Source organism: Peromyscus eremicus, chromosome 7 (genome assembly GCF_949786415.1).
Source record: "Peromyscus eremicus chromosome 7, PerEre_H2_v1, whole genome shotgun sequence".
Lineage (NCBI taxonomy): Eukaryota > Metazoa > Chordata > Mammalia > Rodentia > Cricetidae > Peromyscus > Peromyscus eremicus.
Window position 1 is genome coordinate 103,284,892 of NC_081422.1, and position 25,268 is coordinate 103,310,159.

The window sequence follows — 25,268 nt, forward strand, 5'->3', positions numbered from 1 at the left end:
TTACATAATTAGACAAATGCAGCATAAACAAAAGTAACACTCTTTTACTCAGTTAAAGTAATATTCTGCGGCAGAAAAAAAATGTAACACGGTTGGGGATTTAGCTCAGTGGTAGAGTGCTTACCTAGCAAGCACAAGGCCCTGGGTTCGGTCCTCAGCTCAAAACAAAACAAACAACCAAAAACACCAAACAAAAACAAACAAACAAACAAACCAAATATAACACATCTTTGCCTAGTTAAAATAATATTCCACAGCACCTCTGGAAGAGCAGCCAGTGCTCTTAACCATGGAGTCATTGCTCTAGCTTGAACTCTTTTTTTTTTTTTTTTTTTTTTTTTTTTTTTTTTTTTTTTTGGTTTTTCGAGACAGGGTTTCTCTGTGTAGCTTTGCACCTTTCCTGGATCTTGCTCTGTAGACCAGGCTGGCCTCGAACTCACAGAGATCTGCCTGGCTCTGCCTCCCGAGTGCTGGGATTAAAGGCGTGCGCCACCACCGCCCAGCTAGTTTGAATTCTTTATTTTGATCTTTTAGGGTCAAAAAGGGGCTCCGGGACTCAAAGGTCTCAAGGTATGTGTGGAAGAGTCTTTATTGGAGCCATGGCCTTAGGACTCCTTAAGCCTGATAAGACCCCTCTTTCCCTTAAAGGGTGAGCCAGGAATTGGGGTTCAGGGCCCCCCTGGGCCAACTGGTCCTCCAGGTATGAAGGTAAGTCAGTGTCTCATCACAGCTCTGAGTGGTGGGAGGAAGGAGATCATTCTGGGGATGACCTGGGAAGGTGTCCTTCTGTGACCACTCCCCCCTTATCTGTTTCAGGGAGACTCGGGCTCCCCTGGTGCCCCTGGTGTTCCTGGTGTTGTTGGGTTCCCTGGTCAGCCAGGACCTCGAGGAGAGATAGGCCAGCCAGGGCCTGTCGGGGAACGGGTAAGAGGGCTGGGAACAGCATGTGGGGACTTGGTGACCCCCAGACCTTCTGGTAGCAGGTGAGGAAGGAACCCAGGTCCTTCCTTGGTTCCTTTCTCTTAAGAGGAAGAGAAGGGAGTCCCCAAACCATTCCCTATCTTCCTTGTCCCATTTCCTATAGGGTCTGGCAGGCCCTCCAGGGAGAGAAGGTGTCCCAGGTCCCTTGGGGCCACCTGGACCCCCGGGGTCAGTGGTGAGTAGAACTACCTGAGTGACCCAAGTCTGCCCTTGTGAGGGGTATGGTTGGGGACTAGGCCACGAGGTTGGGTATGTGGGGACTTGGAGCCTACAGGTCCCTCACCTCACTCTGACCCACAGGGAGTACCCGGCACCTCTGGACTCAAAGGAGACAAGGTAGGTGGAGGCTGCTGGCTCTCTCCTCTGCTACTGTCGCTCCCCAACTTCCACCGAGTGCCTAGAGTCCTCTGTCCTCCACTGAGTCCCCTTCCTCATTCCTGGTGTCCTGTTGATCTCTAGGGAGACCCAGGAGCAGGGCTGCCTGGGCCCCGAGGCGAGCGTGGTGAGCCAGGTGTCCGGGTACGTATGTCCTCACCACAGCTGGGGCTCACCACCCTTCCATCACGGTTCTTGCCTCAGATCCCCAACCTCTGAGTCAGTGAACCTAATGTCACCATTCAGGGTGAAGACGGCCACCCTGGCCAGGAAGGACCTCGAGGACTCATGGTAGGTCCTGCTGGTGTGACTCCAGTTCCTCGTGCCTGACCCATCTGTGCCCTTGGGACACTGCAGTCTGTCCCAGCCCTCAGGTTTTCATTGTTGGCTCTGGTCCTCATCGTTTCTCTTAGTCCCTCTCTAGTCCTCTGTCTTGTCTCCTCACCACTCCTCCCACACGCCCACAGCTCATAATCAGATGTTTTTCTTCACGTAGGGGCCTCCTGGCAGCCGGGGAGATCGAGGGGAGAAGGTAAGAATGTGGGAGAAAGGTCCCTCAGTGAGTGGGGGTGAAGATGGATATTGAGGTCTGGGGCCTCCCCGGCTTGGGTGACAGTCATTCTTCTCCGCAACAGGGTGACGCTGGGACCGCAGGACCAAAGGGTGACAAGGTAAGTGTGGTTATCAGGGAGGGCTGGAGAGGGAGACTGGGGTGCTCCCAACTCTTCTGATTCCTCCCTGCCCCTCAGGGTGACTCAGCTGTGATTGAGGGGCCTCCAGGGCCACGAGGTGCCAAAGGGGACATGGTGAGTGGGTCTGGTTCTGATGTGAACCGGGTTTCTCTTGGCTGTAATAAAGAGTTCTGTGGGGCTGGCCCAGGTGATCCAAAAGCTTAGCTTTCCAGAACATGAGGGGCCTCCAGCTCCTGACCCTGATTTCTGACCTCTGACCTAGGGCGAACGAGGGCCTCGAGGCATAGACGGTGACAAAGGACCTCGGGGAGACAGTGGGAATCCTGGTGACAAGGTACAAGGAAGAGGATGGGTTCTCCTGGGGGGTCCTGTGGGCGTTGTGTGTGCTCCACAGAGTCAGGGAGGGGGGAGCTTGTTGTGGGCGAGACAGAAGTGACTCTAAGGGTGGCAGAGAGGATGGGGACCCTAGGAAGTATGGGGACCCTAGGGAGGACTCCAGGACCTCAAGGTGGGAATAGATGAGGAGCTCTGGGCTGTGACTATGAGAGTCTAGAAACAGCCAGGGAGCTCTTTGGATGTTAGGGGTACTACAGATGGTGTCCTGACTCTGTCCTTTCTTCTGGTGACTCCTAAAGGGCTCCAAAGGGGAGCCAGGGGACAAAGGTTCAGCTGGATCAATTGGGGTTCGAGGACTCACAGGACCCAAGGCAAGTTCCACCCCAGGTTTAATCATGTATCACTCACACCTACCTTGGGGGTTTCTTACGTTAGAGGGAGCCTGGTTTCCTTGGTCACGTGTGTGTTCACACTGGATCTATGTGCGGCCCACGTCCTCACTAACTGGGCTGCCAAGGGACCGCATGTGCATAGAGAAGCCAATGAGGCATGGTTAGATGAAGGCCCCAATCTGTTTCCCACAGGGTGAACCAGGTGCTGCAGGGATCCCTGGTGAGCCGGTAAGATGCCCCCAATCTCATGGAGACCCCTTGTCTTCACAAGGACCCTATTTCCATGATGGCCCTGCCCATGTAGCCTTTGACCTTTTAGGGGCCTAATTTTTTATGGCCTTCCTTTTCCCAGAAGCTCCTACCTCTGCTGTGAACTCTATGATGGTGACCCTAGCCCATGCTGACCCTGTCCCCATGGCAATGGGTGGTGACTGGAGTCACCTGCCTGCAATCTAAGGTGATTCCTTTTGATACCTCACTTTCCTTTCTTGATCCATGTCCCCAGGGAGCCCCAGGAAAGGATGGAGCCCCTGGTTTCCGAGGAGACAAAGGAGATATTGGCTTTACGGGTCCCCGGGGCCTCAAGGTGAGAAAGAATCTTTTGCTTTTCTGGCCAAGATGGCCTGGTATTGGAGAGTAAGGGACCTAGGGTCAGATTTGGGGGCTCAGGTTACATAGTGTTAGCTCTGGGTTGGAATACCTGAAGCCAGTAGTAAGAGTTGAATCAAAGAGTCAGGGTAAGGTAGAAGTGGCTCTTTTTATAAAATTATGGAACTAGCTTCTCATGTAGCCCAGGCTAGCTTTGAACTTGCTATGTAGCCAAGCCTGGACTTGAACTCCTGACTCTCCTGCCTCTACCTCCCGAGTGCTGGGATTACAGGTGTGTGCCCTCACAGCTGGCTGAGAAGTTACTTTCTCATTCGCTTTCCTACCTTAGGGTGAAAGAGGGATGAAGGGAGCCTGTGGCTTTGATGGAGACAAAGGAGACAAGGTTTAGATCTACTCGGAGATGCGGGGGCTGTGGGAGCTGATGCGGGGGGTGTGGGGGCTGATGTGGGGGGTGTGGGGGCTGATGTGGGGGCTGGTGTGGGGGATGTGGGGGCTGGTGTGGGGGCTGGTGTGGGGGCTGATGTGGGGGCTGGTGTGGGGGCTGGTGTGGGGGCTGGTGTGGGGGCTGATGTGGGGGCTGGTGTGGGGGGTGTGGGGGCTGGTGTGGGGGGTGTGGGGGCTGTGTGGGGGCTGGTGTGGGGGGTGTGGGGGCTGGTGTGGGGGCTGGTGTGGGGGCTGGTGTGGGGGCTGGTGTGGGGGCTGGTGTGGGGGCTGTGGGGGCTGGTGTGGGGGCTGATGTGGGGGCTGGTGTGGGGGCTGGTGTGGGGGCTGGTGTGGGGGGTGATGTGGGGGCTGTTGTGGGGGCTGGTGTGGGGGCTGGTGTGGGGGGTGATGTGGGGGCTGGTGTGGGGGCTGGTGTGGGGGCTGGTGTGGGGGCTGGTGTGGGGGCTGGTGTGGGGGCTGGTGTGGGGGCTGTGGGGGCTGATGTGGGGGCTGGTGTGGGGGATGTGGGGGCTGGTGTGGGGGCTGGTGTGGGGGCTGGTGTGGGGGCTGATGTGGGGGCTGGTGTGGGGGGTGTGGGGGCTGGTGTGGGGGGTGTGGGGGCTGGTGTGGGGGCTGATGTGGGGGGTGTGGGGGCTGGTGTGGGGGCTGATGCGGGGGGTGTGGGGGCTGATGCAGGGGCTGGTGTGGGGGCTGTGGGGGCTGGTGTGGGGGCTGTGGGGCTGTGGCCCAAGGCTTACTCCTCTATCTGATGTCTCCAGGGAGAAGCTGGTTTTCCTGGCCGCCCTGGGTTGGCGGGACGGAAAGGAGACACAGTGAGTGTCAGGGTAGGGTCCACCCTAAATGAAGAGGGGCAATGAGCTAGAGCTCCAATCCCACATTCTCTTTCCTCTAGGGGGAGCCTGGCATGCCGGGTCAGTCTGGGGCTCCTGGCAAAGAGGGCCTGATCGGTCCCAAGGTACAGGGGCTCTTGATAATGGACATGATGGGGGTGGAGCCAGAGAGGACAAAGGAAGTCATGATAGACTCAAGGAAGACTGTGGCTTTGGGCGATCATGTGTGGCTGTTTTTGAGATTTCAGGAGAGGTTGTGGTCACAGTAGAGAGTTAGGATGAAAGGGTAGAAGGTGAGGGAAGGGGCCATGTTTTACCAGGCCAGGGCTTGAGTGGGGCTGGTGTCATGGGATCACAGCTGGGATGATGACAGATGTTTGGATCCTACACATAGAGGGCATTGGTTCAGGGCAGGCACGCACGAAGCTCAAGGAAATACAAGAGCGGAGGGATGTCAGGGCTGAGTGTGTTTCTCGCTTCTTCTGTTTCCAGGGTGACAGAGGCTTTGATGGGCAGCCAGGTCCCAAAGGTGACCAAGGCGAGAAAGGGGAACGGGTAAGCCGAGGTCAGGGTTTGTGACCTTCAGTAGTAGTTTCATCCCAAAGGGGTTTTAGTCACGAGCCCTTTTCTATCCACAGGGGTCCCCAGGAGTTGGGGGCTTCCCAGGTCCCAGGGGGAATGATGGCTCTAGTGGTCCCCCAGGGCCACCTGGTGGTGTTGGTCCCAAAGGCCCTGAAGGACTTCAGGGTCAGAAGGTAGGGTTCCCCAGCTGTGACCCCTGACCCTTGACCCTTGACCCTACCCTTCCTGCTTGTGTTGTTGTTTGCTTGGTTGCTCATTTTAGACAGGAGCTCACTACGGAGCCCTGGGTGGCTTGGAACCCTATATGTAGACCAGGCTAGCCTCAAATTCAGAACTCTGCTTGCCTCTGCCTCTCAGGTGCTAGGATTAAAGACATGTACACCATGCTGGCTGTTTTGTCTTTAATTCTTTATTTTTTATTCTGTGTGTATGAATGTTTTGCCTGAACATATGTCTGTGTACCATGTGTGTCCCTAGTGCCTGAGAAGGCCAGAAGAAGGCATTAGATGCCCTGGAACTGGAGTTCAGATGGTTGTGAGCCACCAGATGGGTGCTGGGAACCAGGCCTGGGTCTTTTATAAGAACCTCAAGTACTGTAACTGCTGTGCCATCTCTCCAGCCTGGCTTTCTCATTTCTGACAGTACTGAGGACTAAACCCAGGACCTTACACGTGCTAAGCAAGGGCTGTATTCCTGAGCTACACCCCCAGCACCCCCAACCATCCTTGTCTCTCTAAACCATGAACCTACAACCCACGGGCTGATCTCCATATTCCAATCTCTGAACCCGGGTCCTCCACTTGCCCGGATTCTGTCACTGACACTGACCCTGCTACTTGGTCCTTGTGTAAACAGGGTGAACGAGGTCCCCCTGGAGAGAGTGTGGTGGGGGCTCCTGGTGCTCCTGGCACCCCCGGTGAGAGAGGGGAGCAGGTGAGTGTGGATTCCTGGGCTTGGAGTCAGAGATGAGCATGGTCTCGGGTCTCTGTGAGATCTGCCACAACTTGGTCACATTTGTTGCTCATAGGGGCGCCCAGGACCTGCTGGCCCTCGTGGGGAGAAGGGAGAAGCTGCGCTAACCGTGAGTTTGGCTTGGGGGGGGGGGTCACCCAGCACCCTGACCTCCTGGTCCCAGGGCTCTTGACTTATATGACTAGTCTTTGATTCCTGCATTATGCGATCCATGATTCATGGGTTCTTCAGGGGCCTTGTGGTCTTGTGTTCCCAGGAGGATGACATCCGGGGCTTTGTGCGTCAGGAGATGAGTCAGCATTGTGGTGAGTGGGTCTAATGTGGAGTCTCCTGCCCCTACCCCATCCTAGGACACCTAGGTAGGGGCTGGTGAGTCCCCAGAACTTACAGAGGGCAGGTGGAGATGGATGGCTACAGGCCAGCAGGACTCCCTTAATGGAGGAAGGGAGATGGATGTGGGTGGCTGTGTAGAGTTCTGGTGACTAGCGGTATTTGGAGGGGTAGAGTGGGGAGCAGAGCTGTCCCAGAAGCTGTGACACAGATTGGGGAGTGATGATTCTGGGCCTTGTTCCTTCCTGTTGTGACTGCTATCCTCTCTGGGCCTCCTGCCCATGACTTCCTTTGTCCCTTGCGTCCCTGGTACTCCCGGTTTCTCTGCGGGTTCATCTCTACATTTCTTCCTGTCTCTCTCCTTCCTTCCCCGCTCTCCTGTTTTCTCTTCTCACTCCTTCCTGTCTCACTGGCTGTCCTGCTGCAGCTCTGTGTATCTCACCCCTGCATGTGGCTTTTGTCTCTTTCTCTTTCTCCACCTTCCCATCTTTTTCTTTGTCTCTTGTTCTCCATTCCTCATTCTTCCTTTTTCTGTCCCTTCCAGCCTGCCAGGGCCAGTTTATTGCGTCTGGATCACGTGAGTAGCTTTCTGTATCTAGAATGTTCTTCATCTAATGCACTGACTCCCTTCCTATCATTTGGGTCCTCTCAGCAGGGGTGTGGCTAGGGTGGCCGACTGTGTCATCACCTGCCCTGTTCCAGGACCCCTCCCCAGCTATGCTGCGGATACAGCTGGCCCCCAGCTCCACCATGTGCCTGTGCTCCGGGTCTCTCATGTAGAGGAGGAAGGTGAGGCTGACAATTCATGGGGCGTGTACAGATGGGGTGCAGATATGCATGTGTGTACTCACGTATCAGGGATATAAAGTCTACACACAGGACACACACACACACACACACACACACATTTCTGCATATGGGGGAGACCATTGCTATCTACTCTGTCCCAGAGCCAGCAGGGGCCTCTTCACAGCATACCACCCTACCTGCAGGCCGGGTACCCCCTGAAGATGATGACGACTTCTCTGAGTACTCGGTGTATTCTGTGGAGGACTACCAGGACCCAGAAGTTCCTTGGGATGGCGATGGTGATGTCAAGGGCTGGGACCAGAGAGGTTCAGGTAGCGGCAGAAGGAGCCCATCCTATTGTTGATCTTTTGCTGATTTCAGATTCCCCTGATCCCCACTATCCCCAGTAACCTAACCACCAATGACCATAGACCCCTGCTCCCTACCACTGGATGAGGGCTCCTGTACTGCCTACACCCTGCGCTGGTACCATCGGGCTGTGCCTGGTGGCACAGCCTGTCACCCCTTTGTCTACGGTGGCTGCGGAGGGAATGCCAACCGTTTTGGAACCCGTGAGGCATGTGAGCGCCGCTGCCCACCCCAAGTGGTCCACAGCCAGAAAACAGGTAGGGGCCTAGATTCTCTCAGTGAAGGCTGCACCTACATGTATCAGTGCCTGAGTGGGAGGTTCCCTGAGACTAGGGGACCTGGGGCAGATCCCAGATCAAAGGACTGACTACATATCCCCAGCTGTGGAGCCTGCATGGTACCTCTCTATGTTCCCTTTTGCTAAGGGTCTCCTCTCTGAGTCAGAGCCCACATTCAATTCCTCATGGATGCTTTGCCATACTTCTGTGCAGATTTCATGTTGGGAAAGAAGGTCAGAGGGCTGAATGTTTTCTGATGTGTTCCACACAGGTGCTGCCTAGGACTGAGGCCTGGATGATGTGCTTGAGGGTCAGCAGTCCCTGGAGGTGGCAGGGCTCAGCAGGGTCCTGCTGATCTCCATTTGGTGCTAGAGTTCTGTGTACACATGAGCGTGTATGCGTGTCCACTATTTCAGTGACTCGGTCCTGTGGGTCTAGCCTTCCCCCTTGTGGACAAATGCCCATTGTGGTGCCTGCTTTCCTGGCAGATGACTCACTTGTTGGGGGTGGTTGTGGGCAGTGAATGGATGTGACTGGTGTCCAACCTGCCCCTTGACCCAAGGATGTGATGCCATGGTTGGTGCTGATGGGGGGGGTGGCATTAAAGCTGCTGTTTTAAAAGGCCCTTGTTGTTGACTGTTTGGTGAGATGTGGGGGTCTCAGGAGGCAAACTTCCCTTGATGGGGGGAGGGGCAGTTGGCATTGTATTGCATGGTATAGAGTCCTCATACCTGGCCCTGGTTATTTTCCCTAACTTGTCCCCCCTAAAAGAAATAAGGTGGGGGCTAAGGAGGTGTCCTTACTGTTCCCTAGAAGGGGATGAGTCATCGGGTGGGGGACTGCCTCATGCCAGGAAACATGCCCTAGCTCCTACCCCAGGAGGCTGGGGGAGATAAATGGGTCCTGAAGTGGAGTAAAGTGTCAGGTCGCAGGAGAGCATTGCCTGGCCCCAGCCCCAGCAGCTGCAGCATCCCCAGCCTTCCCCGGAGGAAGCTGGCAGCGGTACGACCAGCACTGGCTTGGGATGAGAAGGGTCTGGGGTTGAGTGGGCCTGGGGTTTGGGTGAGTGGAGATGTCTGGACGTGGGAGGCTCTGGGGTCTCTGGTTTCTCTGCTTCACTAGCCCTACTCTGCCCCCAACACTGGTCTCCCTCACCAGTCATGCTGCTCAGAACCTGTCTCCATCTGGTCCCTGTGGCGCTCTCTCTGTTTCTGAGTCTTTCTTCCCATCTAGACGACTCGGATGGTTTCTGTCTCTTTCTGCCTTGTCTTCTTTCTTGACTTCCCCATCTTGCCTTGTCTCTACCCCATTCATCTTCCTCTCTTCCTCCTTTGCCCCTCCGCCTGCCTTTCTCTGCCTCTGGATAGCACTGTCCTTAGTCCCCACTTTGGAATTTTTAGATAGGGTCTCATTATGTGACCCAGTCTGGCTTCAAATTTGGATCGTGCCTCTGCCTCCTAGGGCCTGGGATTATAGACATATGCCCCCATGCCTCAGGACACATTCTCATTCTTTCTGTCTGGCTCTTCCTCGGTCCAGTCCTGTCTGGTTTTTCTCTTCTTTGTCTCTGTGTCTCTGTCCCAGGCCTGGCCTCTGTAATCACTCCAGCCTCTTTGGCTCTTGTGTCTTGTAGTCTGTCTCCTTCCAGTGAGCTGCAGCTGCAGATCCAGACTCAGCCTGTTTTCTCCTTACAGCCTTACAGCACGATGGCCAGGTGGGCACTGGTGCTGCTCATGGTCCTGACATTGGGTAGGGTCCTACTCGTTCCAGGGACCCCTATCCCCACCTTCCGGCTCCTCTCTCAGAACTATCCAGAGACTGTTTCCTACTCTGTGGCCTCGGAGAGCCGCTCAGCTACCACCCCAGGGCCCTCGGCTCCCTGGAGCTACTCCAAAGCTAACCCTCATCCGGACACGCGCGTCACACTCTCCTTGGACATCCCCATCGGCCTCTTACGGATCTTACTGGAGCAAGCCCGGACCAAGGCTGCCAGGGATCAGGCTGCCACTAACGCCCAAATACTAGCTCGTGTTGGCCGCCGCTGAGACTGAGGGAGGAGGTCATAAAGATGGGGTGACCCTGGATGGAAAGTTCTGGAGGACAGCAACGAAGCTGGACAGTACTACATCTAGGCAGAGCACATGCCCAGGCTTTACCACAGCGGGCCGCTGCCATGGCCTCTGAGTGTCCACAGTATGTTTAGACAGCCTGACCATGTAGTGTGCTGCCATGCTTCTGTACCCTTCATACTTCCATATGTTTGGGTATCTTGAACACTGGCATGCATGTTTGCTAGATGGAATCTTGTCATGCCTGGCTGTGCCTGGCAGCCACAGAGCATCAAGATACCGCCATGTGAGCGCCATCATTAAATGTTAAGGAGAGGACCCCAGTGCTACATCCGACATCCATCTAAGGCCCACAGGCCCAGGTCCCCACCTGACGCCGCTGCAGCAGGGTGCTGGTGAGGGCCATATGATTGTTTTGTGTTTCTGTTTTTTGTTTTTTGTTTTTTAAATATTATGTATACAGTGTTCTGCTTGCATATATCCCTTCTGGCCAGAAGAGGGAGCCAGATCTCACTACAGATGGTTGTGAGCCACTATGTGGTTGCTGGGAATTGAACTCAGGACCTCTGGAAGAACAGCCAGTGCTCTTAACCTCTGAGCCATCTCTCCAGCCCCGTGTTTCTATTTTTAAAGACAGTCTCACAGTGGACCCTTGCATGTCCTAGAACTGGCTATGTGACCAGGCTGTTCTCAAACTTGTAGCAATCCTTCTGCCTCTGCCTCCTGAGTGTTAGGATTCCAAGCATGTGCCACTACATCTGATGACATGCTTGTTTTGTACTCTGTTAGGCAGCACCTGCTTAGTTGGATGTGGTTATCAGAGATATCTCCGGGCAGAGGCATAGATGACCACATGTGGGAAAGCTGACCTTGGCAGTGCTCTGTGTGTGTGTGTGTGTGTGTGTGTGTGTGTGTGTGTGTGTGTGTGTACATGCTGAGTCTCTGCCTGCTATAAATCTCTGGCAGCTGTGTGTGAGCAGGAGTTGGAGGCATGTGAGAAGGACTAGAAGAAGAGGGTGTTTGACTCCCAAATCTACACACAATACCCACAAGCATTGTCCTAGCTACACCCAGCAGCCCTGCCAGCGGAGGGACACACGTGGCTCATGGGAGGGAGTGAATACTGCTGGAGGTCCAAGCCAACTCTGCTTTCCTTGATGAATTATCCTAAGCAAAGCTGTTCACATTTTCTGAGCCTCAACTTCCTCAACTGTAAAGCAGAAGGATGCCACCAAGCTTCTCGTCTCGTGGCGCAGAGTGGCATGGTGTACATGAAAGTTGTGGTGGCAGGAGGCGCTCAATGGATGATTGAAGGACAGGATGCACCCGAGTCACCCAGTCATGTGCACCCAGGCCGTGACACATGAGGGCTGAGTCACACCTGGCTCCTCTGCCCTTCCATTCACCTTTCCTCCCTACCCTCTGACCTGCTGTGAAAAGAGTAGGGTTCACCTGCTTTACATCCCCCATTCCATTGCTGGGCTGGAGAGATGGACTTTCTGGGGCGTGTGATCCTATTTGCCTGTGGGTGAGGCAGGAGCTCCCAGTGGTGTAGGAGGGAAGACTGGACCCTGAGCGGTACCCGGCAGCTCTGACTGGAAAGAAGCGCTACTGGTCTGAGCGCGCAGAGTGCAGCTGCCTGCCTGGACCCGGGCCTGGCAACCTCGCAGAGCAAGGCAGCCCTGGGGGGCGGGTCTAGAATGGTTAGAGAGGCGGGGCCATTTTCCTCTGTGGGGGGGCGGGGTTTCCTCACCCTTGCCGAGCCGCGGTGGGTGGGGAGGGGTGGGGGGGCGGCAGCCCTGGCCAGTTCGGTGGCAGGATGGACAGAGGTACATTAGGAGGCACCTTTCCCACCGACCCTGGGCAGGGGAGCAACAGACAGGGTAGGCATTGGGTAGCATGGGGACCGTGGGGATTGGGAAAAGACCTGGGTGTAGTGAAGAGGGTGTTGGAGGGAGAGTTGAGGGTGTTGGGGGTCTCTCAGAACGCTCTGAGAGGGCATCAATCTGTCAGTGGCCTGAAGGGAAGAAAAACTGGGGCCTTGTTGGGAAGAGGGGCCTGGACCAAGGTGGGATGACTATAAATAGTGTCTTCCTTTAGCCAAGGGGGAGGGCCAGCCAGCTGGAGCTGTGGGAGGCACTCTCCAACATGCCCCTTGCTGGCCTCCAAGGGGTCTTGTTCACCAGGGTCACCCAGTGGGAAGATTTTCATATAGTGCCATCTTAGCCTTTAAGCTTGTGTCTCTAGGGCACCCACTGTGCGCTCTGTGCTGGTCCTGAGTTTCTCTACACACCTACTGTGTACTCTGTCTTTTCCCTAAGCCTCTCTGAGCTGTTTTTGCACCTTGGCTAGCTCTGAGTCAATGGCAGCACCTACTGTGTGCCCTGTGCCAGGCTAGAATCAGGAAGTACAGATCAGGGCTCACTCACATGGCTGGATACCCCCAAATTGGAACCTCACACTGTGAACTCTGGGCCCAGAAGGATGCTGGGGACAGTTCTTGGAAATAGCCAGAGGAAGCTAGGACTCCTGGGAACTCCCTGCACCCAGGAAAGCAGCATCTGGTCAGGGAATAAAGAGGAAGAGAGGAGCGGGGCAGCAGGGCTAATTAATAAATGTGCTTCTGGGTGTATGCAATGAGCATGTTTGTGTGCGTTTGGGTGGCAGGGCTCAGGCCCCTGGGTCTTTATGTTGTAAATGGTGACTGGTTGGTACAGCCAGGGCTAGGCAGAAGATACATAGTGGGAAGAGTGTGAGCCTTGAGAACCGAGGGTTGAAGACTTTGAATAAATGGTTTCTATAACTGGGATAAGAGGTCCGTTGGTCAGTACATGAGGTGCCAGGGTGCCAACCAGGGTCAGGCTGGTAAGATTCATGGTAGAGAAGGGCCGAGCTAGCCATGTTCATGCATGAGTGCACAACGGCATCCCAACACTTCTTGTGCATGGGACAGGGTAATTGGTGCACTTTGAGATGCCGTGGAGAGGGAAAAGCCACGAAGAGGGCTCGTTAGTCTAGTGAACATCTGCCGGTGTTGGTGTTGGGGGAGCACAAAGCGTGGGGGGCATTTCAGTGGAGGAAACAGCAAAGAGCCTAGGTGGGAGGAGTGAGGTGATAAAGAAAGCTGTAGGAGGAGAAGCTCTGAAGGCTGGCCATGAGCTGAGTCCTCACACTGTGGGCTGGTTCTGTGATCTTGTCTCCTCCGTCTGCATCCTCAGCTTCTGACCTAAGAAATGAGGCCATGGAAGGGCAGATGGGGAGGAGTCCTCAGAACAGATGGAGACCCTGGCATTGGGAAGGTTGCCTAGGCTCATGATGGTGACCTATGGCTTCCTAGCTGGAGATATGGACTTGAGAGGGTGTGTCTGGGTCAGCCCAGGGTGAGCTGAGAAGAGTGGGCGGTATAGAGCCACATTTCCTGAAACCAGGCTCAGACTGGGTGTGGAGATGGCTCTGGCCCCTTGCCCTGCCCTTCTCTGCCACCAGCTCTTGAGTAACATCCAGTTCTGGGGAAGAGAATGGATGGGCCTGAAGAGGCACTGGGTACCCATGATGTTAGAGGTAACTGTGCTGGGTGTGAGGGAGCGGCCATGAGGTTTCGGAGGCCAAATGTGGCCCCAAGGTGACCTTGGCAGTGACTGGGACATAGACAGGAACAGGATGAGTGGCTTTGGAGAAGTGGGTGCTGCTGATGTTCACAGAGGAACTCTGCTCCTCATGAGCCATCTGTGGGTGTACTCCAAGCTGCCCCCTCCCTCTGGGGATGCAGGGAGGATACAGCAAGGGGAGAATAAGGAAAAGGAAATAAACCACCTGCCTGGAACAGGGTATTTCCCTGTGTAGCCAGCTAGAGCTGGTCCTGGGGAGGCTCCAGGTGGGCTTCTGGACTTTGATTTCCTTGTGTAGTGGTGAAGATATTGTTTTTGTTTTTTTTTTTTTTTTTTTTTTTTTGGTTTTTCAAGACAGGGTTTCTCTGTGTAGCTTTGCGCCTTTCCTGGAACTCACTTGGTAGCCCAGGCTGGCCTCGAACTCACAGAGATCCGCCTGGCTCTGCCTCCCGAGTGCTGGGATTAAAGGCGTGCGCCACCACCACCCGGCGAAGATATTGTTTACACGGTCATCCTAAGGGTCTTTGCCAGACTCTCAAGAGTTGGGTTGGGACCTGGTGGACTGACCCAAAGCAGAGATGTGACAGCACTGACTGTGAATGAGGTCACCTTGTTTTTCGTGTCCCTGGCTTCTGGCTGGGCATCTGTGAGTCAGAAAACCTGCCAGGGGTGTGGTGGAGGCCATCACCAGAGGGCAGCCAGACGGAGATTCAAGCCCTGTTAAACACTGTGCACAACAGCAGAACTTGGGAGGTGAAAGCAGGATGATCAGAAGTTCAAGGTTGGCCGGGCGGTGGCGCTCACCTTTAATCTCAGCATGCAGGAGGCAGAGACAGGCGGATCTCTGTGAGTTTGAGGCCAGCCTGGTCTACTAAGTGAGATCCAGGACAGGCACCAAAGCTACACAGAGAAACCCTGTCTCAAACCCCCCCCCCCAAAAAAAAAAAAAAAAGTTCAAGGTTGTCCTCAGGTACAAATTGAGTTCCAGGCCAGCCTGGGCTACAAGCGACCCTGACCTTCCTCCTCCAAAAGAAAGAAAAAACAACAGTTGCTCCAGGTGGGCAGAGGTTTAGCCCAAGTTCCCAGGAGCCATGCCAAAACATGGTCGATTTTGAGATGTATCCTGTGTTCCTGTCCCTAAGATAAGGGAACTTTTTCTGCGTGGTTGAACAAGTTGTTCTTGTGGATCGGGGAAGTTTCCAGGGTAGGAGCAGCTGAGAAAGCCCCAGGAAGGTCCAGGAGGTGGACTGCCAGGACAGCAGGCCAGTCATTAGAGCCGCTCAGGGACACCAGCCAAGCTGGTGTAGACTACCCTGGCTCTGACGGCCACGCAGGCCCCGCCCAGCCTCATACCCTTCCCACAGGCGACTCTGAGGTCACGTTCCTCAGGGAGCAGAGGCGGCACACGCTTTGGAGGCGGGGCTGCAGAGCCCTAAGCGGGGACCCTGGGAGGGGACTATGCAAATAAGAACAAGCTGCTTGAGGGCTGTAAACTTCACATCCGGGGTGGGGCCTGCATAATCTGGATGGCAAACTCCTTGGGAATGGAGCATGCGCCTTATTAGCATTGGTTTGAAGGACGGGGCGCGCTTAGTCCAAAAAGAGGCGGTAGAAAAATTGGGCATGCGTAGTTGTAGACCAGTGCCTCTTCAGTTTGGGTGGAGCCTAATGGTACTGGGGCGGGCCTGCGGGAAGATGGACAAGAGTTGGAGCCGCTAGAGGAGGGGCGGGGCCCGAGGGGCGGGACCTCGGGTGGCCCGAGGTGGCCCGGTTGCTGGGTGCGAAGCAGCGCAGTCCGATTCATCCCGGCCCGGGGATGGCGTCCCCACGGGAATTAACCCAGAATCCCCTGAAGAAGATCTGGATGCCATACAGCAATGGGCGGCCCGCTCTGCACGCCAGCCAGCGGGGTGGTAAGACGGGGTCCGCAGGGAGAGGAGGAGGGAGATGAACCTGGATGGGTGGGTAGACGGCCTTGGCGAGGGTCTCCAGGGGAAAGGCAGTAGAGAAACAGGCAAGGTGAGCTATTGTGACTGATGGGCGGAGTCGGAGACAGGTGAGAGGCTGGGAACAGGGTGAGGCGGTGGAGACAGGGTGACAGTGGCCCGCGGAAGCTAAGTGTGGTGGAGCAGGAGTGGAGACAGGTGTGAGGAAACCTCTCAGTTTGTTGGAGACTGGGTCTGGTCACCATTACCTTGGCAGGGCACTGACCCAAGCTCTTTCCACTGCCTGGACATAGGAGAGGACTTCGTGGTCATGGTACTGCTCGTTCCTCTCTCCTGGCCACAGAGTGGAAACTGAGCTGTGTAGCTCTAGACAAGGTACTTGGAGTCTCTGAGCCGAGAACGTTTGAAAGCCTAGTCATGGGCTAGTAGTTCTCAGCAAGACAGGTACTCCTTGGTCTTAAAACCAAAGTTTTGGGAGGAACTTCAGGGGAGTACAGTTGTCAGGATTGAGTCAATGGGAACAGCACACCATGTGGACCTAGCTGTGCCCCTGGACATGGAAGCACCCACATGAGTTCATAGGTAAATGACTGCACAGGAGGGTGGGACAGCGAGATGTGCTGAAATCTGTGGAACTGCTAAGTGACTCACCTCTTCTGGGATCCTGGGTGTTTTCATCTCCTTCCTTGGTTCTTCTGTTTGCTCTTAAATGAGTCTGCACTTTCTTTTTATTAACAGGGAAAAGAAAAAAAATGTTTTAGGAGTAATTCAAATATTGTAATGAATTTGCAGCTTGGCAAAGACCTCAGAACATCTAGTCCAACTGGTGGCACAGATATGGAAATGGAGATCAGGCTGTTGCGTGATGTGCCAGGGTCTCCATGCATTCCTGAAGGCTGCTGTGTGTGATAAGGGAGGGGAGGGTCCTTTGGGCTTCTGTTGCCAAGGCCGGCCTGAGGCCATGGCTTTGACCATTACCATAATGAGAGTCTTAGTAGAGTGGGGGTGGGAAGGCGTATGTGATCACACTTGGGTCCTGGTAGGATGGCTGTGGTTCATAAGCAGACTGTGTTCCTGTGGGTGGTGGCTCTGACCACAGTGTGGGTACTGGTGGAGCCGTAGCTGTCCAGACAGATTCTGAGTCCCCAGGGACTGCGGTGTTAGCCTGGCCGGCCATCATTTGGAAGCATTAAGGCAGTTCCTTGCCAGCCTTTATTAGTACTGTGGTCCTGACCAGGGGTGTCTGCACCTGTCACAGGAGGAGTAGGAACCTGGACTTTGGGGGCAGGAGCACTCAGGCCACACCCTGGACCAGCTCTGTGACCTTAGGCCGGGAGCTAACCCTTAGATCCCAGCCCTAGGAAGAGACGGTTGTTGTCTTCGCCTCTCGTGAGTTGATACTTGAAAAGTGGAGGCAAGCTGGGCGTGGTGGTGCAAACTTTTGATCCCAGCACTCGGGAGGCAGAGGCAGGAGGATCTCTGTGAGTCTGAGGCAGCCTGGTCTACATAGTGAGTACCAGGACAGTCAGGGCTACAAAACAAACAAACAAAAACAAAACAAAGAAGAAGAAAGAAAGAAAAATAGAAGCAGATCTCATCACCACCAACCTTCTTTGCCTCACTATTCAGAGTGGGGGACTGAGGTGTCAGCCTGAGCCATCCCCTCATTATAGGCAGAAAGTAGCTGAGGCCCACAGAGGAGGGACCTGCTCAGTTATCTGCTCCTGAGTCAGGGCCTGTATGTCTTTCTCTAAGCTCTAAGTATAGATGAAAATGTGACTCTTGTGCCAGGCAGTCATGGCACATGCTTTTAATCCTAGGGAGGCAGAGGCAGGTGGCTCTGTGAGTTCAAGCCCAGCCTGGTCTACAGAGGGAGTTCCAGGATAGCCAGGGCTACACAGGGAAACCCTGGCTCAAAAAACTAAAAAAAGAAAGAAAGAAAAAAGAAAAAAAAGGTGCCTCTGTGTAAGTGGAGGGGCTTGTCAGTGTGAGAATGTTGGAACAGTCTGAGTTGCAGATTCATACTTTCCTGGAGTCGGAGGTGACATGGCCAAAGACGAGGCTTGCAGATGTGTGCCTGGGAGTCTGGGCCCCAGGCAGAGGTCACAGCACACACATGGAGTGTGCACGTGTGCAGCAGTCCACCTTTGCACAGCGACTCCGGCCAGGGTGCAGGACTGTGAGGACAGGAAAGACCCTAGGGTGGGGAAGGGGGGCCTGACCACAGGGCCTTATGGGAAGGAAGCAGCAGTACCCACTGCTAGTCTGGGCTGGCGGTAGGTTTCCTCTGGTGTCTAGTCCCCAGCTCCTCAGGGTCCTGGGGCTGAATGACAGAGCCACGCTCTCCTCCCTCCAACACCATAAGCAATTGATAAAATTTGATAATTTATAAAATCCAGAGCCACACCTATGTGTCTGGAAGCTATTAACCTTCCTTACCATTAGAATCCCCGATTCAACCTTTAGGAGCTCTGGGGAGATGGTCCAGGGCATAAGGACGAGGCCCCAGGACCATGGCAGGTAGGACATTGTTTTACCTTTGTTTGTTTGTTTTTGAGAATGTAGTCTCTGGGAACAGGCTCTGGATGGCCGAGAAGCCACTATGTCGGCGTACTGTTGACCTTGTGGTGGCCCTCCTGCCTCTACCTCCTGAGTGACAGGATATCATTTTTCTTTCTTTTTTTAAAGTTTTTTGTATTTATTTACTCATTTTATGTGTATGAATATTTTTCTTTCATGTGTGTGTCTGTGCTTTTTGTATGTGTCTGATGTCCTTAGAGGTGAGAAGAGTGTGTCAGATAGTCCGGAACTGGAGTTACGGATCCTTGTGAGCCTCTGTATGGGTGCTGGGATCCAAACCCTGGTCCTCTGCAAGAGCAAGTGCTTTTTTGTTGTTGGGTTTTTAGGTATTTTGTTTTGTTTTGTTATGAGACAGTGTTTCTCTGTGTAGCCCTGACTGTCCTGGAACTCACTATTTATAGCCCAGGCTGGCCTTGAACTCACAGAGATCCTCCTGCCTCTGCCTCCCAGGTGCTAGGATTAAAGGCGTGTGCCACTACATCCGACTTCTGATGGCTTTTTTTGGTCAAAAGGTGACAAGATGGCATGATTCCTCCTGGGTGACAGGACTTGTGTGTGTGCACAAGTCAACAGGAGAGACAACTTCTGTCCCCGAGTGGGACCGTCATGCCATGTTGCTTTATTCTTAAGACCTCTTCCTTCCTCAGTCTGGCAAGATGGAGGGAGCAGGTACAATCAGTCCAGGAGTCTACCTGGAGTCCACTCCAGGAACTTGGGCTGTGCCTTTGGTGGGAGTGCTTGGTAGGTAGGCTGGCAGGCAGTCTCCACGGGTACACATGTCTCAGGCCTTGGGGCTCCTAGGGCTCTGCGGCCTTCAGCAAATTCATGGAAAAGGGAACCAGAGAGCACTTAGTTGACATGTCTTCAGACTTCCTTCTCTCTGTGTGTACGGTGTTATGGACAGGGTGTTCTGCTGTCCTGGCTGCTGATGTCGGGGTCCTTGTGGGCTCAGGGCTGGGGTTCTGGCTGCATACCCCATCTCTGTTTCGTGTCTCTCAAGGTCTGTAGTGTACCCCTCTTTGTTCTGCTTCTGTTTATAATTTCTCCACTCTAGGGATTATCTCCACATCGTGCTGTGGTAAGCAGAGCTGCCACGAATGTTCTTGAACTTTGGTTTGCTTTGGGTTATTTCTGGGGAGCTTATCTTGGGGAGCAGAGGTGAGCACTAATTTATTGCCTTGTTTTGTGCCTAGATCCAGTCTGCTCCCCTGACTGCCCACCTTGCATATTGATGGCAGTGGGGGAGAGGGGTGCTGTCACCAAAGACTGTGGGAGGAGGGTGTGGCTATGAGAGGGGGCCCAGGTCTGCTCTGGGAAAATAGATGTTGTGCTGGCTGACTAGTTTTAGGTCAATTTGACACAAGCTAAGAGTCATCTGAGAAGACGGATCCTCAATTGAGAAAATGCTTCCAGAAGCCTGTAGGGCATTTTCTTTTCTTTTTCTCCTCTCTTTCTTTCTTTCTTTCTTTCTTTCTTTCTTTCTTTCTTTCTTTCTTTCTTTTTTTTTTTTTTTTTTGGTTTCTAGAGACAGGATTTCTCTGTGTAGCTTTGGAGCCTGTCCTGGAACTCACTTTGTAGACCAGGCTAGCCTTGAACTCACAGAGATCCGCCTGGCTCTGCCTCCCGAGTGCTGGGATTAAAGGTGTGCGCCCAGCTGGCATTTTCTTAATTAGTGATTGATGGGGGAGGGTCCAGTCCATTGTGGGGGTGCCACCCCTGGGCTGGTGGTCCTGGGTTGAATAAGAAAGCAGACTGAACAAGCTATGATGTCCAAGACAATAAGTAGCACCCCTCCATGGCCTCTGCTCCAACTTCTGCCTCCAGGTGCAGTTCCTGCACTGAGTTCCTGTCCTGACTTCCTTCAGTGATGAACAGTGATGTGCAAGTGTAAGCCTAGTACACCCTTTTCTCCCTGAGTTGCTTTTAGTCATGGTGTGAAGAGTAGGTATAGTACCTTGATCTTGAAATCATGAACACTGAAGGAACAATGGTGTGTGTGTGTGTCCGTGTGTCCGTGTGTCCGTGTGTGTCCATGTGTGTGTGTGTGTAGGGGCTCGTCAGGAGGGGCAGGGGTGGACAGATGGATTGCCATGGTAAATGGTTGATGAACTCTCTTTAAATTTCTTCAGAGCTCCTGGTCAGCCTGGGCAGGAATTGTGCGGTCCGCTGGCCCTGAGGAGGCAGGGCCTTGCTTCACTCGGTTTCCTCTCGCCTTAGCCAATGCTGAGGTTATTCTGCAAGCGTCCTCACTCTTCCTTCAGCCAGTGTCCCCTCCCCCGGGTTCACAGTTTGGGTCATGCACAGGATGATGCAGCCTGCATCTCAAGTCCTAAGTGCAGTCGGGGCTAAGTACACCTGTGCCCATAGTCCAGGATGCTGCCCGGGCAAGGCAGAGGGCACAGCTTTCCAGAAGGGCTCCAGCTTTTCCATGGGGAAAGTGAAAGATCATGTTGGTGAGGACACCGAGATCTGAGTTGCCGGAAGGTGTCACAATCAAAATAGGAACTGAGACCTGCCTGATTGCTGACGGGCGGAACTAGCTGTCCCCGAGGTCTCTGTGTCCTAAGAGAGACAGCGGAGAGGGGCTCCTGATGGTCTGGCAAAGGAGGGCAGCTAATGGGCAGAGGAGAGGAGAGGGGCAGTTCCCCACATCCGTCCAGCAGTCTGTCCCCTGTGTTACTGGCCCTGATCTTATGGGTGACTTCCAGGGTAGGGCCACATCTGGCCACATTGGAAGCCGAGTCACAGGCAGTCCTGCTGCTTTGCTGTCAGTCCTAGGCAGCTGACGCTCAGGGCAGCTGTGGACAGGTCTTTTCCTGCCTCCAGCCTTGGCAGATTCTCTGGTTGACACCCTGACTTGATAGCATGTGAGATGGTGATGAGCAGATGATCAAGAAAATTGTCAATTTGGGGCATCTGGTCTCAGTCCCTTGTGGCCCTGAACCCCGATGTGCTTGCTTCTGGTTACCTCCGTGCTCATATCACTGAGCATCAGTGCAGGACAGGACCGTGAGCGGCACAGGCACTACAGGGATCCTGGGCTGAATTCCTTCCCTGGGGAGATGTAAACAAAGTCTACCCTTCTTCCCAGGGTCCTCAGGATGAACTGAGGCACAATTCCACAGAAGTTCGCTCTGAAGAGCCACTGAGTGTACTGGACCTCCTTATTGAGCATTGGGGAGGGGTTCCTTACATGGCTGTGGGTGCATACAACAGGTGGTAGAAAGCAGCTGGATCTCAGGTGAGGGTCTCGAGACCCTGCTCACCCCTCCATGAGGGGCTGTAAACATTCAACGGACCTATCCAGGATAACGCTTTTGTAAAGGTGTGCATGCAGTCGGTGGCTGCTTGGCTTGGAGGACAGTCATGCATATTAGCTACTCCAAATAATCAGTCCAAAGATAACAGTCGTTAGTGAGGTGACCAAGTAGGGGACGAAAATGCCCCAGGGACACAGGGAGGTGCCCTTGGGAAAGGGGGTCCTTGTTGAAGGGAAAACTTTAAGGCAGAGCTTTGAAGAGAAAAAGAAATTCACCGGAGACCACGGCGGAGCTGGCACATCATTGGAGATAGGTGGAGATTAGGGTATGGATTCCTGGGTCAGAGAGGCAGGCATTGGCTCCACTGTCCTCCAGCAGTGGGCAGTTCCATGGAGCGTTTAGCTGCTGGCCTGGCTGGTTGCCTTTGTATACCTGTGTGCTTGGTAATGAGAAGGGCTGGTAAAGTTTCAGAGCCCGGACAGACCTGGAACAGGACACATGGCAGCCTAAGACCGGATCTGGGGGTACTAGAGATCTGGCTGATGCCAGGAATCACAGCTGGGGCCAATCCTGTGCCCTCGGGCTGATAAAACACTGGGAGAGAGGGAGACTTAGAGCTCCAGCATCGTGGGACAGTGTGCTGGAATTAGTTACTCTCCGTGTTGCTATGACAAGTACCTGGTGGAACACCAAAGGAGGGAAATGCTTTTCTTGGCTCATGGTTTAAAGGGACAGTCCATCACGGCAAGGAAGTTGTGTTGGCAGGAGCCTGAGGTAGCTGGTGACCTCACATCCATGGTGAGGAAACAGAGATGAATGGACGCTGATGCTCCGCTTGCCCCTTCTCCCTTTTTTTCCTTCAGTCCAGGACCCTAGCCCAGGGAACAGTGCCACTCACATTTAAGATTGTCTTCCTGCCTCAGTTAACCAATTGGGAACCCCCTCATAGACGGAGATTTGTTTCCATGGTGATTCTAGACCCATCAAGGTGACAATCCAGATTAACCATCCCGGCGCCGCTTGCCTTCCAGTGTGCATGACCAACTGCCCGACACTCATCGTCATGGTGGGCCTGCCAGCCAGGGGCAAGACCTACATTTCTAAGAAGCTGACCCGGTACCTCAACTGGATTGGTGTGCCGACTCGGGGTGAGGCTACAAGGATCGTGGGAGGACTGTTAGGGGAGGGGAAGAGAGAAGGCTGGGTGGAGGCAGGGCCGGGGGAGGGGTCCTGGGCAGGGATGGTAGCTGCTGTCCTGTGAAAGCTAAGCCTCTTCTCCCTCTAGAATTCAACGTTGGCCAGTATCGCCGGGACATGGTCAAGACGTACAAATCTTTCGAGTTTTTCCTCCCAGACAATGAAGAAGGTCTGAAAATCAGGAAGTAAGTGTGGCTAGGGTTGGGGTGGAGCATTGCGGTAGAGAGAGCTTGAGAGGTTACTACCTGTTTGCTAGGAAACACCCCTTCTCCCAACTCCTGGAGCCTAGTTACTTGTGAATGCTTGAGCTGCTGCTGAACTCCAGCAGCACACCTGATGCTGTGTGACTGAGGGGGCTGGCTCCATGCTGTGTGACTGAGGGGGCTGGCTCCATGCTGTGTGACTGACTGATGGGGCTGGCTCCATGCTGTGTGACTGACTGAGGGGGCTGGCTCCATGCTGTGTGACTGACTGATGGGGCTGGCTCCATGCTGTGTGACTGACAGGGCTGGCTCCATGCTGTGTGACTGACTGAGGGGGCTGGCTCCATGCTGTGTGACTGAGGGGGCTGGCTCCATGCTGTGTGACTGACTGACTGATGGGGCTGGTTCCATGCTGTGTGACTGAGGGGGCTGGCTCCATGCTGTGTGACTGACTGAGGGGGCTGGCTCCATGCTGTGTGACTGACTGAGGGGGCTGGCTCCATGCTGTGTGACTGACTGAGGGGGCTGGCTCCATGCTGTGTGACTGACAGGGCTGGCTCCATGCTGTGTGACTGACAGGGCTGGCTCCATGCTGTGTGACTGACTGACAGGGCTGGCTCCATGCTGTGTGACTGAGGGGGCTGGCTCCATGCTGTGTGACTGACAGGGCTGGCTCCATGCTGTGTGACTGACAGGGCTGGCTCCATGCTGTGTGACTGAGGGGGCTGCCATCTTTGTTTCTTCTTTTTCTTTTCTTTGGTTTTTTGAGACAGGATCTCACCATGTTGCCTAGGCTGTCCTCGAACTCACAGAGATCAGCTTGCCTCTGTCTCTGGAGTGCTGGGATTAAAGGCCTGTGCCACCACATCCAGCTCTAGGTCTGGCTTCATACCCTCTCAGGTTGTGAAAAGGTTGGCATATGATGAGTTTAGGGAGAAGTTGTGTGTAGCCTCTTGATGGCTGTCTTATCCCTGCCCTAGTATTAAGGACCTTTGATGAGGAAGGGAGGTGGAGCTTCAGGGAGAGAGGTTTAGCCAGGGCATGCCAGGGCCATTGTATGACTTGGAGGCCTTGCTTTTGTCTACTCCGGGCTACTATAGAGGATGCATGTTATTTCCTCTTCTGCCCCAGGATAGGCACTCTCATGAGTATTGGAATATGTTTGCTATGTGCTTGGCATGTTCTTGGCATGTACCTTACTTAGTTTTAGTTTAACATGGCTTGGATGCTGTGGCGTGAGTAGTTGACACTCATGAGGTAGAAATTTTCATATGACCTCAGTCCCCCTCCCAATTCAGACTTGAACTTTTTGAGAAAGGGTTGGTGGGGTGGTCAAGAAGCCCTGTCCTGTCAGGCCTGGTGGTGAACATCTTTAATCTCATCAACTGAGAAGCAGACAGGCCTCTGTGAGTCCAAGGCCAGCCTGGTCTGCATAGTGAGTTCCAGGACAGCCAGGGTTACGTGTGAGACCCTGTCTCACAGCAATGACAAAAATAAGCCTTCTCCTGTTCTCGCTGTGATAAAACACCAGACACCAACACCCGACAAAGCTTAGTTTGTTGGGCCAGATTATAGTCCATCGAGGGAGGTCAAGGCAGGAACTTGAAGCGTAGTCACATCCACAGTGCAGAACAGAGAGAAATTAAGTATGTGCATGCCAACCTGCCCAGCTTGCCTTTCCACTCTAGTATGCAGTTCGGGGACCAGGCCATGAAAGTGTGTCACCCGTGTGTTCAAGGTGGGCCTCACCACTTCAATTAACCTAATTTAAAAAAAAAAAAAAGCCGGGCGGTGGAGGCGCATGCCTTTAATCCCAGCACTTGGGAGGCAGAGGCAGGCGGATCTCTGTGAGTTCGAGGCCAGCCTGGTCTCCAAAGCGAGTTTCAGGACAGGCGCAAAGCTACACAGTGAAACCCTGTCTCGAAAAAACAAACAAACAAACAAACAAACAAACAACAACAAAAACCCCAGAGGCTGAAGCGATGGCTTACTGGTTAAGGGCACTGGATGCTCTTCCTGGCACCCACATGGCAGCTCACAACTGTCTGTAACTCCAGTTCTAGGAGACTTGGTACCTTAACACACACAAATGCACGAAACACATGAAAATAAATAACTCTTTTTTTAAAAAAAAATCCTTTACACGCATGCCCACAGGCCACCTGACCCCTTGGGCTGTCTGTCACTAAGCCTCTTTCCAGGTGATTCTAAGACTGTGTCAAGTTGACAATTAAAACTAACTGCCACATGCCTCTTGGTGGCACAGACTTGCTCTGGCCTCAGCCATCTTGGGAGGACAGCACCAGAGGCTGCTCTAGCTTTCCTGACTTCCTCAAACTAAGCCAGCCTGGGGTAGAGGCCACAGTACTGATCTGGAGCTACCACCAGAGGCTCTAGGCTGCCTCTTCCCTGTATGGCCACGAGGG

At 53.9% G+C, this 25,268-nt stretch overlaps 3 protein-coding genes across 4 annotated transcripts in view; all 3 read left to right on the forward strand.

Annotated features, from left to right (window-relative positions):
• Col7a1 (collagen type VII alpha 1 chain) overlaps positions 1–8,551 on the forward strand; it is a 32,618-nt gene extending 24,067 nt beyond the window's left edge. The window contains exons 92-118 of the mRNA XM_059269089.1: positions 535–570; positions 649–708; positions 817–924; positions 1,085–1,156; positions 1,282–1,317; positions 1,441–1,500; positions 1,603–1,647; positions 1,853–1,888; positions 1,992–2,027; positions 2,106–2,162; positions 2,311–2,382; positions 2,684–2,755; positions 2,969–3,004; positions 3,282–3,362; positions 3,714–3,767; positions 4,588–4,641; positions 4,722–4,784; positions 5,152–5,214; positions 5,298–5,414; positions 6,097–6,174; positions 6,269–6,322; positions 6,470–6,518; positions 7,088–7,120; positions 7,246–7,332; positions 7,536–7,664; positions 7,764–7,958; positions 8,251–8,551. Coding sequence (XP_059125072.1) covers positions 535–570; positions 649–708; positions 817–924; positions 1,085–1,156; positions 1,282–1,317; positions 1,441–1,500; positions 1,603–1,647; positions 1,853–1,888; positions 1,992–2,027; positions 2,106–2,162; positions 2,311–2,382; positions 2,684–2,755; positions 2,969–3,004; positions 3,282–3,362; positions 3,714–3,767; positions 4,588–4,641; positions 4,722–4,784; positions 5,152–5,214; positions 5,298–5,414; positions 6,097–6,174; positions 6,269–6,322; positions 6,470–6,518; positions 7,088–7,120; positions 7,246–7,332; positions 7,536–7,664; positions 7,764–7,958; positions 8,251–8,261 — 1,794 coding nt within the window. The 3' untranslated portion in view covers positions 8,262–8,551. The remainder of the gene's footprint in view (positions 1–534; positions 571–648; positions 709–816; positions 925–1,084; positions 1,157–1,281; positions 1,318–1,440; positions 1,501–1,602; positions 1,648–1,852; positions 1,889–1,991; positions 2,028–2,105; positions 2,163–2,310; positions 2,383–2,683; positions 2,756–2,968; positions 3,005–3,281; positions 3,363–3,713; positions 3,768–4,587; positions 4,642–4,721; positions 4,785–5,151; positions 5,215–5,297; positions 5,415–6,096; positions 6,175–6,268; positions 6,323–6,469; positions 6,519–7,087; positions 7,121–7,245; positions 7,333–7,535; positions 7,665–7,763; positions 7,959–8,250) is intronic.
• A 1,134-nt stretch (positions 8,552–9,685) lies between these two features.
• Ucn2 (urocortin 2) lies at positions 9,686–10,024 on the forward strand. The gene has a single exon (XM_059267118.1). It carries the CDS (start codon positions 9,686–9,688, stop codon positions 10,022–10,024), a length of 339 nt encoding a protein of 112 aa, XP_059123101.1.
• Positions 10,025–11,835: 1,811 nt separating this feature from the next.
• The window catches only part of Pfkfb4 (6-phosphofructo-2-kinase/fructose-2,6-biphosphatase 4), a 42,783-nt gene continuing 29,350 nt past the window's right edge, over positions 11,836–25,268 (forward strand). The window contains exons 1-3 of one of the 2 annotated variants that reach the window (XM_059268713.1): positions 11,836–11,931; positions 22,474–22,590; positions 22,728–22,824. In XM_059268713.1, coding sequence (XP_059124696.1) covers positions 11,868–11,931; positions 22,474–22,590; positions 22,728–22,824 — 278 coding nt within the window. In that variant the 5' untranslated portion in view covers positions 11,836–11,867. Of the gene's footprint in view, positions 11,932–15,305; positions 15,570–22,473; positions 22,591–22,727; positions 22,825–25,268 lie in introns of those variants that run through there. The other variant, XM_059268712.1, reaches the window with a different exon arrangement.

What these genes read in the sequence shown, in the direction of transcription:
- Ucn2 (XM_059267118.1), top strand. Translation starts at nt 9,686, where the DNA reads ATGGCCAGGTGGGCACTGGTGCTGCTCATGGTCCTGACATTGGGTAGG.